The 13745-nt window shown below is 36.1% G+C and overlaps 1 protein-coding gene across 1 annotated transcript in view; it reads right to left on the bottom strand.

The window, feature by feature from the left end:
• LOC148059410 (cilia- and flagella-associated protein 74-like) overlaps positions 1-13745 on the bottom strand; it is a 39732-nt gene that overhangs the window by 12457 nt on the left and 13530 nt on the right. The window contains exons 15-22 of the mRNA XM_087782218.1: positions 11270-11336; positions 10756-10845; positions 10462-10647; positions 10320-10386; positions 9870-9931; positions 8067-8189; positions 7877-7998; positions 2385-2510 (exon numbers count right to left, since the gene is read on the bottom strand). Of these exons, the coding sequence (XP_087638344.1) occupies positions 2385-2510; positions 7877-7998; positions 8067-8189; positions 9870-9931; positions 10320-10386; positions 10462-10647; positions 10756-10845; positions 11270-11336 (843 nt within the window). The remainder of the gene's footprint in view (positions 1-2384; positions 2511-7876; positions 7999-8066; positions 8190-9869; positions 9932-10319; positions 10387-10461; positions 10648-10755; positions 10846-11269; positions 11337-13745) is intronic.

Below are 13745 nucleotides of genomic sequence, written 5' to 3'. Positions count from 1 at the left end.
ACACTCTTGTGTTTATCCAAAGGGTCGAGGTGACCCATAGGGCTCGAAAGCAAATGTGTTTGAGGCATCCCTTGTGTTGCCTCTGGGTCAAGAAAGAAGTGAAAGAAACACAAGGAATAGCACAAACACATTTGTTTTCTGGCCTTCGGGTCACCTTGACCCTGAGATAACGCAAGATAAACATTCAACAGATCTAAAATGTCGATACTAATAAAAATACAAAAAGCGGGTTCTTTTTGAAGCCTACGTTGATTTTTGAGTGAAGTTTTGGTTTTGTTTAGTAATGGTTTGTTTTTCTATGAAAGTTATATATCCTACGTTATTAAACGCATCGAAATTGCTTGTTAATTGCGGTGAAAGTTTTTTTGTGGCGTTTTACGACGAACATTGCACATTACAACGTGTTTTTCTCGCTTTTCGTCAATTAGTATTAAGAGAAATTTAGTCATTTTTTTCAATATATATTAAATTATAATCATGGTCACGTGAAGCTTCTGTAAACTAGCGAAAATGAGTGAAAATAAAACACTTCATTACTCAACAATTTACAGGTTAACAGAATACATTTTCTGCCAAATTATTTTAATTTCAATGCTTGTTTTGAATGCTTTTAGCTTGGATTAGCATTAGCATTTTTATCTTGTGAATAATTTGTCTTTTTTAGGTTTAGTTGAATTTAAAAAAAACACAAGAAGAATACTTTGGTCCTTAACACTAACAATGTTTCTATAATATAAATGATGCCAAATTATCATTTTTTTAATATTACTGTTTTGGAATGTTGCTAGCATTAGCATTACTTTAATTTCTAGTGTGTGTAATTTTTTACTTTGATTTTTGCTCACCTTTCTCCTCCCTCTCTTATTTTTGATTCTTATTTGTCTTGATTTGACAAAAACCTAATAAATTAACCAAAAAAGTAAAAGAATATATAATAATAAAAACAACAAAAAGCAGTTTTGCGACGCATATTCTCAAAAGATTTCAGCCGGTGCCATAAAAAAACTAAATTACAGTACCCGGCCCTTTTCAAAACACGCATTGTTTCTTTATTTTATCTTTATTAATACATAAATATAAATGAATACCTTTTTAGCATTTAAAACATCTTTAATCACACGGAAGCTCAATGGAACGGTAGCAACACAAGACACTGTATATAATATTTTGACTTTTAAAGCAAAATAAATGATTATTATTGATCTTTTTTTTCTTTCTTATCATTAATGCAAGTTGATGAGCTAAAAAAGTAACACAAAAATCTACAGTTGATGAAAAATATTTTCATCTGAAAGTTCTCAACATAATAAATCATATTTTTTTTATTTATATTGAAATTCAATAGCTTTACAGCTAATGTTTTTAAAACACATACATGCTGTTGGTGTTGGTTGAAGTCAAGAGTATTAAATTGCGAAAAATCAGGATAAAAGGTGTTTAAAAAAAAGGCTAAAGTAATTGAAAAATACACATATATTCCCCGTCATCGACGGGACAGTTGTCTGGGTCACGAGGTTACATAAGCAGCTTCGGCGTATAAGCGCGGCGGCTGAGTTTTTGCACGCGACGACGCGAGAAGCTTCCGACAACACGGCAGAGAAGACAAAAGTCAGTCGGATGAAACACGGGATCACCGAAGAAGACAATAGTTTATCGGCTAAAGAAAGAGAAGTGAGGAGTGGGAGGCGACACAACAAGAGAGAGGGAAGGGAAACCAAGAGTGGGTGGAAGTCGTGTTAGCGCTGGTGGACGAGGCAACATCTCAGCAGCTGCCGAGTATCGTCGCACTTTAATCCTCACATTAAAACCTCTGCTGATTCACTAAAGCAGATTACTTACTTACATTCCCCCCCCCCGCCCCGGTCCCCTGTCCCCTCGTCTGTCCGACTAGCCAAAGATGTGCCGCCGGGGGTTCGGCTAACTTGTGCGAGTTGTTGTTGACCCAGGAGGATAAAAATAATATTATTTAACTCCCACGCAGCGATTTAACATTCACAACGCCTTTTTCTAACTCGCCCTGTGGGTCCTCGGCCCAACATCCTCGCATCCAATCCATAGTTCAACATGCCAGCTCTAAATATAGACAGTGTGAATAAAAAATATTATCTTTTTTATCTGTTTAGCAGCGATTTTTCTTCTTATTCCAAGTCATAGAACTTTTAGTTTAAGTTTGTGGAATATTTTATGATAGACAGAAGTAATATTTTGATGGGAAAACATCATTTAATTGTATTTAATTATTGATAAATACAGATTGTAACCCCATTATATTTGGCTCAACAGTTAACTGCTGGTTTCTAATTAACCGGTAAAGCAGTCAAGCATCAAAACTACCACCAGCAACCCTTTAACAAGCTTAAATTTCCCCCAAAAATATCAATTACCTCGGGAGGAACTTGAGGTGGATGTTGAAGTGCGACTGAGCCTGGATGACGCCGGTCTTGGGACGGATCTCCAGGTGTCTCATCTCCTGGCTCACCTCGAAGGTCAGTCTCAGCGCCACGCTCGCCCTGGAATGAAAAGCCGAGGAGCTTTATATCAGCAAATGTCACGCTGATGGAATTTAGCTTTTTGAAGTCAAGACAATAGGAAGAAGAAGTGATGTTTTTGCTGAATTAAGGGAATTTTTTTTCGGGTGAAAACCAAAGTTAAAAAAAAACAACTAACAAATTTGATTTCTAATAATCAGTGTTGGGCAAGTTACTTTTATAATAGTAACTGAGTTACATTACAAGTTACTTCTTGCAAGTCACTCAGTTACTGTGAGTTACTCCTTACTTTCAAAGTAACTAGAAACTATGGAAAGTAGCCTCTTTTGTAGTGTATCTATCCATCCATCTATGTATCTATCCATCTTTTACCTTATCTAGGTATCAATCCATCTATCTATGTATCTATCTAATCCATCTATCCATCTATCTATCTATCTATCTATCTATCTATCTATCTATCTATCTATCTATCTATCTATCTATCTATCTATCTATCTATCTATCTATCTATCTATCTATCTATCTATCTATCTATCTATCTAATCCATCTATGTATCTATCCATCTATCTATGTATCTATCCATCCATCTAGGTATCAATCCATCCATCTGTGTATCTATCCATCCATCTATGTATCTATCCATCCATCTATGTATCTATCCATCCATCTATGTATCTATCCATCCATCTATGTATCTATCCATCCATCTACGTATCTATCCATCCATCTGTGTATCTATCCATCTATCTATGTATCTATCCATCCATCTAGGTAACTATCCATCCATCTACGTATCTATCCATCCATCTATGTATCTATCCATCTATCTACGCATCTATCCATCCATCTATGTATCTAATCCATCCATCTATGTATCTAATCCATCTATCTATGTATCTAATCCATCTATCTATGTATCTATCCATCTATCTACGCATCTATCCATCCAGCTATCTACGCATCTATCCATCCATCTATCTACGCATCTATCCATCCATCCATCCATCCATCCATCTATCTACGCATCCATCCATCCATCTATCTACGCATCCATCCATCCATCTATCTACGCATCTATCCATCCATCCATCCATCCATCCATCTATCTACGCATCCATCCATCCATCCATCTATGTATCTATCCATCTATCTATGTATCTATCCATCCATCTAGGTATCAATCCATCTATCTACGTATCTATCCATCCATCTGTGTATCTATCCATCTATCTATGTATCTATCCATCCATCTAGGTAACTATCCATATATCTACGTATCTATCCATCCATCTAGGTATCAATCCATCTATCTACGTATCTATCCATCCATCTGTGTATCTATCCATCTATCTATGTATCTATCCATCCATCTAGGTAACTATCCATCTATCTACGTATCTATCCATCCATCTAGGTATCAATCCATCTATCTACGTATCTATCTAATCCATCCATCTATGTATCTATCCATCTATCTACGTATCTATCCATCCATCTAGGTATCAATCCATCTATCTACGTATCTATCCATCCATCTAGGTATCAATCCATCTATCTACGTATCTATCTAATCCATCCATCCATGTATCTACCCATCTATCTAGGTATCAATCCATCCATCAACGTATGTGTCCATCTATCTACGTATCTATCTAATCCATCCATCCCTCCATCTATGTTTCTATTTAATTCCTCTATCTATCTACATATCTATCTATGTAGCTACGTATCTATCATCTATCTATGTACTGTATATCTATCCATCTATCTACGTATCTATCCATCTATCTACGTATCTATCGATCTATCTATCTATGTATCTAGCATCTATCTATGTATCTATAAGAGTTTATATAAATTAAATGTCTTGAAATATAAAAACCAAGCGCAGACAACAGTGAACTAATCCAATAATGTAAACTTAAAATATCATACTTTTCTTGAACGCACCATAGCAATCCCGTTGTCATTGAATGCATCACCGATGTCAAAGAGACGCAAAGAAAGTTAACGGATATCGTGTTTCTCCCTCTCTAACTCGTCCACAGGATTATTGTTACTTTATTTTAAAAGAGTAATAACATAAAATTGTATACATTTATTGATTGTGTGTGAAATGTGATAACAGACTCTCTAAAGCTTGAGTGACACCGGCTGGAATTCTGTGAATTATCCTTCGTCCAGATCCTTCTAAGTGACCCATTTTCGTTCCAACAGATTGTTGTGCCCGCGGCTACGGAACCCACTTACCGAGAAGGGCGGCGCTATAACTGAGTCGCCATCTTGGGAATTCACGACCGTCAAACCGTAGATCGTACACTTCCATAAAGTTGCTTTTTGCATTTGAAAACGTTATTCATAATTCATAATCTAAGAAGAAACACTTGCTTATTATTAAATGCACAGCACACGTCAAATGACCCAAATTCATCCAGATGGTTGCTTCTCTCGGGGACACTTGAGGGACGTTTAGCCGCCATCTTTAATGAAGCCGAATTACAACCTCGTGATCCTTCGCTCTCTCGGGATTTTGCATTTAGAGGTTCTCATGAAATGATATGCAACGTGAAAATTGCCTTTAACAGCCAAAGTAAAAACAATTGTCGAGCATATATAGACATACATTTATATTTGGAATATTTTCCTATAGAAATCAAAAAGATTTTCCCATCTTATTTTGTTGCTATTCAGACCAGCATGGTTTAGTGCCACTTGGTTCAGACACGCAGCGCCGAGAATCTGTCCGGCTGCCAGTCACAGCAGTGCATCTACCCTTTTCCTTGTAGGACCAGGTGGCGCGCCACATGCATGCCAGAGCGTTATGGGACAGCAAGCAGCATCTTTCCCCAAAGGAGGACGGCCATGGAACACATGTATATCTCAAAATAATATCAGCCGGAACTGTTTTTTTTTACCCAAGAATAGATAGGAGTCAGTTTAGGTGAGCAACATACTGGTTTTTCTTACACTAGAAAGGGGAAGACGGTTGAATGATGTAACCAGAGTGAAATAATGTTTATGAATATCTTTGCTAAGAATGTTTTTGTTGCTCAGGTGGCACCTGTCAATCAGATTCGATACAGGAAACACTAATACATGTTATTACATGGTTATAACATTCCCACGTGAAAAAATCCTTCACCTACACGTGTATATAAATGAGCATTGGTGTGACCTGATCCTAACAAACAACGGTGGGGAATTAATTGGCCCCCAAGGGGCCACATTATGTACAGTTACAGTTTTCAAGGGCAGAAAGGAAGAGATTAAATGCTGTCAGGATAATAAATATGAGTCATTGCATCATAACATTAAGATAACATGTAATATATTTTAGATTGATCCCTTTAAAATACATGTAATTAAATAGAAATCACCCCTCCCCTCACACACACAGCAAGAGGCCGTCAACACCGAGTCAGGTTATGCTCGAGGTTTCTGCCTTCTAAAAGGAGGTTTTGACCCCGCGACTGTCACACTGTGATTTACTCATAGTTGATTCGCTGGGATCTGTTAGTCTGACTTAAACTGTAAATAAAATGAACTCTGTTATGATATGACATTTTTAAATAAAACTAAATGGAATCAGAATCAAACCATTTATCTTCAAATGTCAAATCGTAAAACTTTAAATATTACAAAAGTTTAAATAAAACTATATAAGAGAAAAGAAAAACAGGTCCCACAACGAGTGGAAAGGAAAAACCTTTAACAGGCAGAAACCACAAGCAGAACCAGACTCGGTGTTATTAAATAAGTAGAAGTAAACCTTTAAATATGATTAAAAATAACTCTCAAAAGAAAGGCCGAAATGATATTCAGTTTTTTATTAACCCTTATGTTATGTCAGGGTCAAGGTGACCCTAAGGCCTGAAAACAAATATTGTTTGCCTTGCCTTTGGGTCACGTTGACCCTGAGACAACACAAGGGTTACATAATTTACAATGAAACTAGTCGTAAAGATTACTATCTTAAAATAAAACAGTTTGAAATTTAATGCATTTCACAGTGTCGCTCTTAAACCATGAGGGCCGCATAATTACAGGGAAATGGCCCAAATTTGGCCCCCGGGCCGTCCACTTCTCAGGTCAAAGTGACGAGTGGATTGAGATCAATGCTTCCTAGAGCTAGGTTGGACTTTCATGCTTTTCTATACATTTAAAATGTGTCTTAAGATCTTTAATAGACTACATATTTTGAAAAGTAACACTCAAAAAGCGTTGTGTGTTTGGAGATACTGACGGTTATGACAGCGACTAGTTTGTGTTTTAATGACTGTGTTGAGTGACAGGTTTATATTTTTTCTTTCCATTTATTTTGTATACACTCTCTTCCCCCTCTCTCAGAGCCGTCAGTCACACCGTCACAGTCGTGCGGTCACATGGCAGGCACGCCAGCGCGCCAGATGGCAGTTGTTACAAATCCTCCACCCCTCACATATGCACTCCCTCCCCCACACGACGTGTCACAATGGCCGGCGAGGTGCCGGCTGACACGCCCGCCGATGTCGCTGCCCCCGGCTTGCCCTTCCGTGAGCATTACAAGCCGTGATCCATACTTCCTGCTATTGTAAGTAACAACAAGGATTGTGGAAACATCTCATAATCCCTTCCCATAGCTATCAGCTAATACATCCTCTCTTTTTTTGTTCATCGTTTAATGCATATTTCTTTAATACAGTAATGCTCGGGTGGTCCAATTAAAACGACACACTTTCCTGAGCCGTTTTTCTGCCTGTTTGGGCATAAATTGGAGTTTGACGAGGATAATCCAGAACTGCAACATCAGCAGTTTTCAACTTTCTTTTCCAAGAAATGTTTACGGACATGAATTAAAATGAATAAGAAGAAGAAGAATCTCACATTCATGCGAGTTAAAATCCATGTATGATTAAGTAAGTAAGTCATATTCGTAGAGCGCTTTAGACCAGGGTCACAAAGCACTTAAACAATCAAAACAATACCCAATAATAATAATGTAATATATACTGAAAAGGTCAAGATAACACCGAGACAAACACGGGAGTCTCAGAGAATCAAGGAAAAGCCTGCACAAATAAAAGTGTCTTAAGTTGTTTCTTGAAGGATTCAGTAGAGTCCATCAAGCGCAGAGAGACAAGGATCGTAGAAATGTGAGTTCTTCTACTAGAGCAGGTCAGAATTCTCGCTTCTCAAGTTCTGCAATAAGAAACTGTTGCAATAGTCCAGACGAGAAGACACAAACGCATGGATTATAAACTCCAGATCATGCACATTTTCCTAAATTTAGAGATTTTTCTCAGTTGAAGGAAATTCAATTTTCAGTTTTCTGCAGTGTTGAAAGTAACTCAAAGTAGCTACAAAGCGCTTGTTGTTTGTTGCTTGACATCCCATCGAAACGCACCTGCTTAAGACCTGTATCCTGTCTTGATAGAGATGATCGAACATGCAGATCTTCAAGTCCATGCTGGGCTGAACCACCCACACTGGCAGCGTGACAGCTGATCCGGTCACCTTGATGGGAATCTGTTCCAATCAAAGCGCAGTCGCGCATAAAGAGAGATGAATCGAGGATTATAAAGACGGAGTCTTACCGGTCCGGTGTTTGGATCGGAAAACACTATTTTGAAGTCCAATCTATTCTCCCCCGGGATGGATGGCGAGAAGTAAACATCCAGTCGGATGGTTTCAAAGGCTCCAATCGTTCCCTCTTTTATCTGTTAAGAGTGATTCGACCAAAAGTCAACATTTTAAATCAGTTAAGTGCTTCATAAACGTGTTTTATCGACATCACGGGTGTGAAATAACACATGAGGATTCTTCAGCGAGGCATTTGAAAGCATCATTCCACGACAACGATCCAGGCCACAGTTTCTCTCCGCGCTGACACAGGCACAGAGGGGAAGGCGACGCACCATTAGCCGCCGCCAGAGAGATGTAATGAAGCCTGAACGACTCAAGGAGTCACTTTTCTGCAGAAGCATAATATCTCCCTTCGGAGAGAAACTTGCTTTCGCCATTATTGATCGCACGATTAAGAAGAAAAGAAAATTGAGCAAGTTTTAATGACTGATTCAAATCCTTGCTTTTATTTATTTATATTGTTTAAATCAATAGAAGTATTTTATTTTTGCATAATGTTAGACATTTCTTTATTTTATTACCACAAATTGAAATAATGAAAAGTATTTGTTTTAAGAGGATGAACAATTACAACAATTTAAAATATAATTTATCACTTAAATCAAATCAATTACATTTAGAAGACTTTATCAAAAATACATTTTATCAAGAGTTTAACTATTTTACCATTTTATTTTGAATATTATTTGTAATTTAAGAATTATACAAATACTCTAGAATCTCAATTCAATTTGTTTCAATTCAATCAAGTTTGTATGTGATATTTAAGTTGCTGAGGTCCTTAATTTGAATGTCAGACAAGTCAAGTTAATAAATATATATATATATAAACAACATTTGTATTTAGAGGGTGAACAGTGACAAAAACAACACAATTCTAAATAATCTTGTGATTTTAAAACAAATATAAATGAATAACATTTGAAAAACATCATCCAAAATATAGTAAACATATATAAATAATAATAAATTATATATTAAACAATATATTGTATATTATTATATTATATTATTATATATTATTATTTTACTACAAAATGTTACATTATTCGTAATTCTAAAACATGATTTTACTAGGACTTTTTTATGTCAAATTTATTGTGCAAGTTTCTGAGGTCCTGAAGTTAAATGTTAGACAAATTGAGTTTATAGATTATATATATAAAAAAAATGTATTTAGGGGGTAAACACTGACATAATTTTTTAAACATAATTTATGTTTTTAAAACAAATTTATATAAATTACATTTATAAACTTTATATAAAAAAATGATTAGGAGTCAATTTATTTTACTATATTTTTTTAAATATTATTTATCATTTTAAAATATTATTTGACTAGAATTAAACAAATACTATAGAATTAAACAAAGATACTAGAAATGTTTTTTTTAAAGCATTTTGAAAAAAAACATCTTTTATAGAAACAATAAAGTTTCAAACAAAGCAAAAAAAAAGTATATTTTAACAGAGTAATAGTATAATCTATGTATATATATATAATGACATATATTGAAAAGAGAGAAATAAATAAAAATAAAAATCTGTGTAAAATTTGTGTCACAGTTTTCCAAAGTTTCTCTGATTTGTGATTCATGTCAGTTTAGCAAGAAGAATGAAGAAAAAGAGCTGCATAAATACCTCCTTTTATTCCAACTCTATTCAAAATACTCATTGGTGAATAAATATCTATTATTTTTTTTTAAATGATCAAATACTTGCCATGATCTGCTACACAATAATCCAACACTTACGTCGCCAAGATGGATGTCACACGAGTCGACCGGACTCTCCTCTGCTTGAGGGTCAACAGCAGCTGAAACACCAGCAAATAAAAGTAAATTAATTCTTATTTGCGTCACAAAACCAATACATGACAACAAAATCGATCAGACGGAGTTCATCAGGTTTAAATCTGCGCTTTAACATGGAAAACAATGAACAATGTGGCCACGGAATAGAAGACGAAAATGTTCAAAAAGGACAAAGACAAAGACACCTCATAACAGATTGTTCCCAAGTTAACACAGGAGACAGAAACGTGTGAAGAGCTTATCAAAGCATCAGCAGAAGAAAAACGCTGAGTACAGCGTCGAGGACATCAGATTGGAGGAAGCATTAGAGCGACGGCTCGTCGTCAACTGGAAGAGGAAGGTGAACCTTGTTTATTTTTAATTATTTTTCTTTGAATTAATCCATGTTACCTGCTTTATTTTCCACTGACGCCTCAGACAAATCCTGCTTTGGTTGATCCACGTCTGGATTACTGTCCTGAAAATGTCATTTTAGTATTTATAGGGTCATGTGTTGATGTAAATAAAACCAGGATTCTGTACAAACAAATACCAGGAGGTTGCTGGCGAGCGCTTGGACCGACATCTGGGCATGTCGAGTCTCTGGAATGATGCGTGGAGTCGTGTCCAGCTGGAAGCTCGTGGCCAGAGCGCCCTTGTTGCTCAAGGTTATGGTCTGAGAAACGTTCTGACCCACGAGCTGAGGGCCGAAATCTACGGTGTGACTCGATACCTGCACCTGAGAGATGGAACCCAGAAGAGTGATGAAAGTGAATTAAAAATCTATATTAAGCCACCTTTAAGGTAGCATTGGACACATCATTTTTGAGAAACGATCTCAACTTACTTGACATTTTTTGGTCGTGCATCTCACAGGGACGGAGAAAGAACCTGCTGCTGATGCGAACATGATTTCTCCTTCCATGTCTTTGTTTAACTGTAAAAAAGAAAAGGAAATAAACAGATAAAACTACAAAAAAAATTCCCCAAAATATAAGTAAAACTCCAAAATCCTGGAACTCTACTCTAAATTGGAAAGCAAGAAATTTAAAATGGATCCTGAAAGAAACTGGTGGGCAGTGAAGAGTTTTAAGGAATCGGGGGAATGTGAGTTCTTCTACTAGAGCGGCTCAGAATTCTCGCTGCAGAGTTTTGTATTAACTGCAGGTGCTTCTTGTTTAGACAAATAGACTTATATCATTAAAAATAGACTTATACTGCTTACAGATTTCTGCCCCAGGACCAAGACACCACAAATAAGTGACCTCAAGAACCACAACACTTCCTTAACTGGACACAAATTTGCGTTTATTATTGATTGTTGTTATAAAACATTATAGAAGTTATAGAACACAACTGACCTGAGGTTGGAACGTAAGGGTGAAATCACAGGACATCCCAGAAGACAAGGGACCGGGCGTCTTAAAACTGAAATGATTTAAAACCAGTTTAGTTCAACACAGATTTTAATGGGCGACACACTTTTCGATTTCTGTCAGAAAACAATAATAAATATAGGTTCGACTTTCCATCTGGATAAAACAGAATTAAGGAGGAAAAAAACTACAGTCAAATGGGAGTAAAAAATACAATACTAGTTCATTGTATTCATCATACAAGAAAATAAATGAAGTTAAAACTACCGGAAGTACAATCAACATGAAAATAAGCAGGCAGCCACAGATTTGAGATGATAAACATTGTCTTTTTAATGTATTTTTCTGGTATAAAACTGAAGAGAAGGCAAAAAAACAATAATAAATACAATAAAATACAAGCAAAAGTAACTAAAAAACAACAGTTAAGTAACTCTAAATACAACAAATGGCTACATATTCCATCTTTAGGCATCTTTTTTAACCTAAGAAGCCTGTAATTCAAACATAAATGGTGTTCAGCTGGGATTGAAGAGAAGCTTCCGTAAGTCACGGAGAAGATTAACCCGGCATTTGAATAATTCTATAACTTGCTTGAGTGCTTGGTTCGTTCTCCATCTCAGCTCATTTCATTTAACTGCCCTTTCAATCCAGACTCCATAAAAGAAATAGAAAAGGCACATAAAGTAAAATAGAACGTCCCACCAGGGATTCGGCGCCGGAGCGAGACAATGTTTGAGAAAAATCATACGAGCGCTAAATAAAGTGCAGCGAATTAGGCCATATACTGTGTGAAGGCTGCAGTGATGAGGCTGGGACTGGGAGTTGCCACACAACACTTTTATTGTTATTATCCAAGATGATTCAAACTCTCACTCATTCCTGAGGAACATATATAGTCTTTAATGAATACTTTACTTTTCTTACAAAAAATTATGTCAAGAATTAGGGGTTTTAAGAAACATCATTAAGGCGATATTTAGCTTTTCTACAATATTATATTGATATCCGACTGCACTGAATCGTTTTTATTTTAAATACAATTTTGACTTGCGAATCATATTTTATGCGTTACCACAGTACTTTTACATGTCTAAAATCGACAAGTATTCACACCGTGTTCACTTTCGTGTGGTAATTAGGAGTCATTACACCAGCGGCAGCTAAAAGAAAATTGAAATCCTGCGAGATCCCGCCGATGACTGAGGACGAGAGGATACAGTGGACTCTCAAAATGGACGTATATTCACGCCGTGTTCACTTTACGCGTGGAAATTAGGTGTCATTACACCCTCAGCTGCTAAAAGAACATTGAAAACCCATGAGATCACGCTGATGACTCAGGATGAGAGGATACAGTGGACTCCAGCAGCTTTGGTTTCAAAACATATGAAAGCATGTGGTCTGTATCCGTTATCGCTATTGTACAGCACTTTATTGATGAATTTTAGTTGGTTTTTTTTATTCATATTTTACTTTTATCGTAGTTGTTTTATGTTTTATGTATAAAAAAAGTGTATACGCCAAAATATTTTGCAAATATTCACAGCATTTGCTCATTTTTGTGTCGCAATTAAATCCGTCATTTTGTCTTCCGCAGCTAAAGGAACATTGAAATCCTGCGAGATCCCGGCGATGACTGAGGACGAGAGGATACATTCGACTCCAGCTGTATTTAAAGCTGATGTTTGAACCTATTTTGGTTTTAAAACAAATTAAAGCAGTCATGTGGTCTTTAAATTCTGCAACACCAGAGTCAAGTACTCGGAAAATACTACAAATATATAATTTTAAGTATCTCAATATAATGTATCGTTGCCTCTGTATCGGGATACGTATCGTATCATCAGATTCGAACCAGTACACACCCTTAATAAGAATCTAGATCGGGGGTGTCAAGTCGATAAAAAATAGAAGAAAAAAGGGACAGAAATCCGAACCAAATGTATTTTTACCAAGCAGTACCTAAAAGTAAGTATTAGTCTGATTGCGACATTATTCCTTATCCTTGGATTAGCTTTGTATTTTTGTCATCCTACATCAAACACTGACCAAAAAAATTCCTTTTTTATTCAACCTCATTTTTATTTAAATGGAAGTCTTTGTATAACTGTTTACATGTCAAGCTTCGTCCCTTATCTTATCTTAGAAAACCGCATTTTCCTCAAGAAAATGCTGTATTTGACGGCGACAGATTATAAATAAAATAACAAGCTCCAGAAAGTCAAGGCTGATAAAAAAAAAAAAGGCTTTTTCTTTGACGGACTTGAGGCACTTGAGGATAAAAAAAGCCTCTTATCAACTATAAGGCAACGTGGCTGTCACAAATCATTGAGATTTAAAAGGTAAATAAATATAAAAAACAAACTTTTTGAATCAGTCGTGATGAAGCTGGTTGTTTTCTTAATTAAGGGAAAAGCAAACTGGCAAAAGTGAAAGAAAAACAAAGGGGGGATCTTAA

The sequence above is a fragment of the Callionymus lyra genome, chromosome 19 (genome assembly GCF_982586985.1).
Source record: "Callionymus lyra chromosome 19, fCalLyr1.hap1.1, whole genome shotgun sequence".
Lineage (NCBI taxonomy): Eukaryota > Metazoa > Chordata > Actinopteri > Syngnathiformes > Callionymidae > Callionymus > Callionymus lyra.
This window is presented reverse-complemented; position numbering and strand designations above follow the sequence as displayed.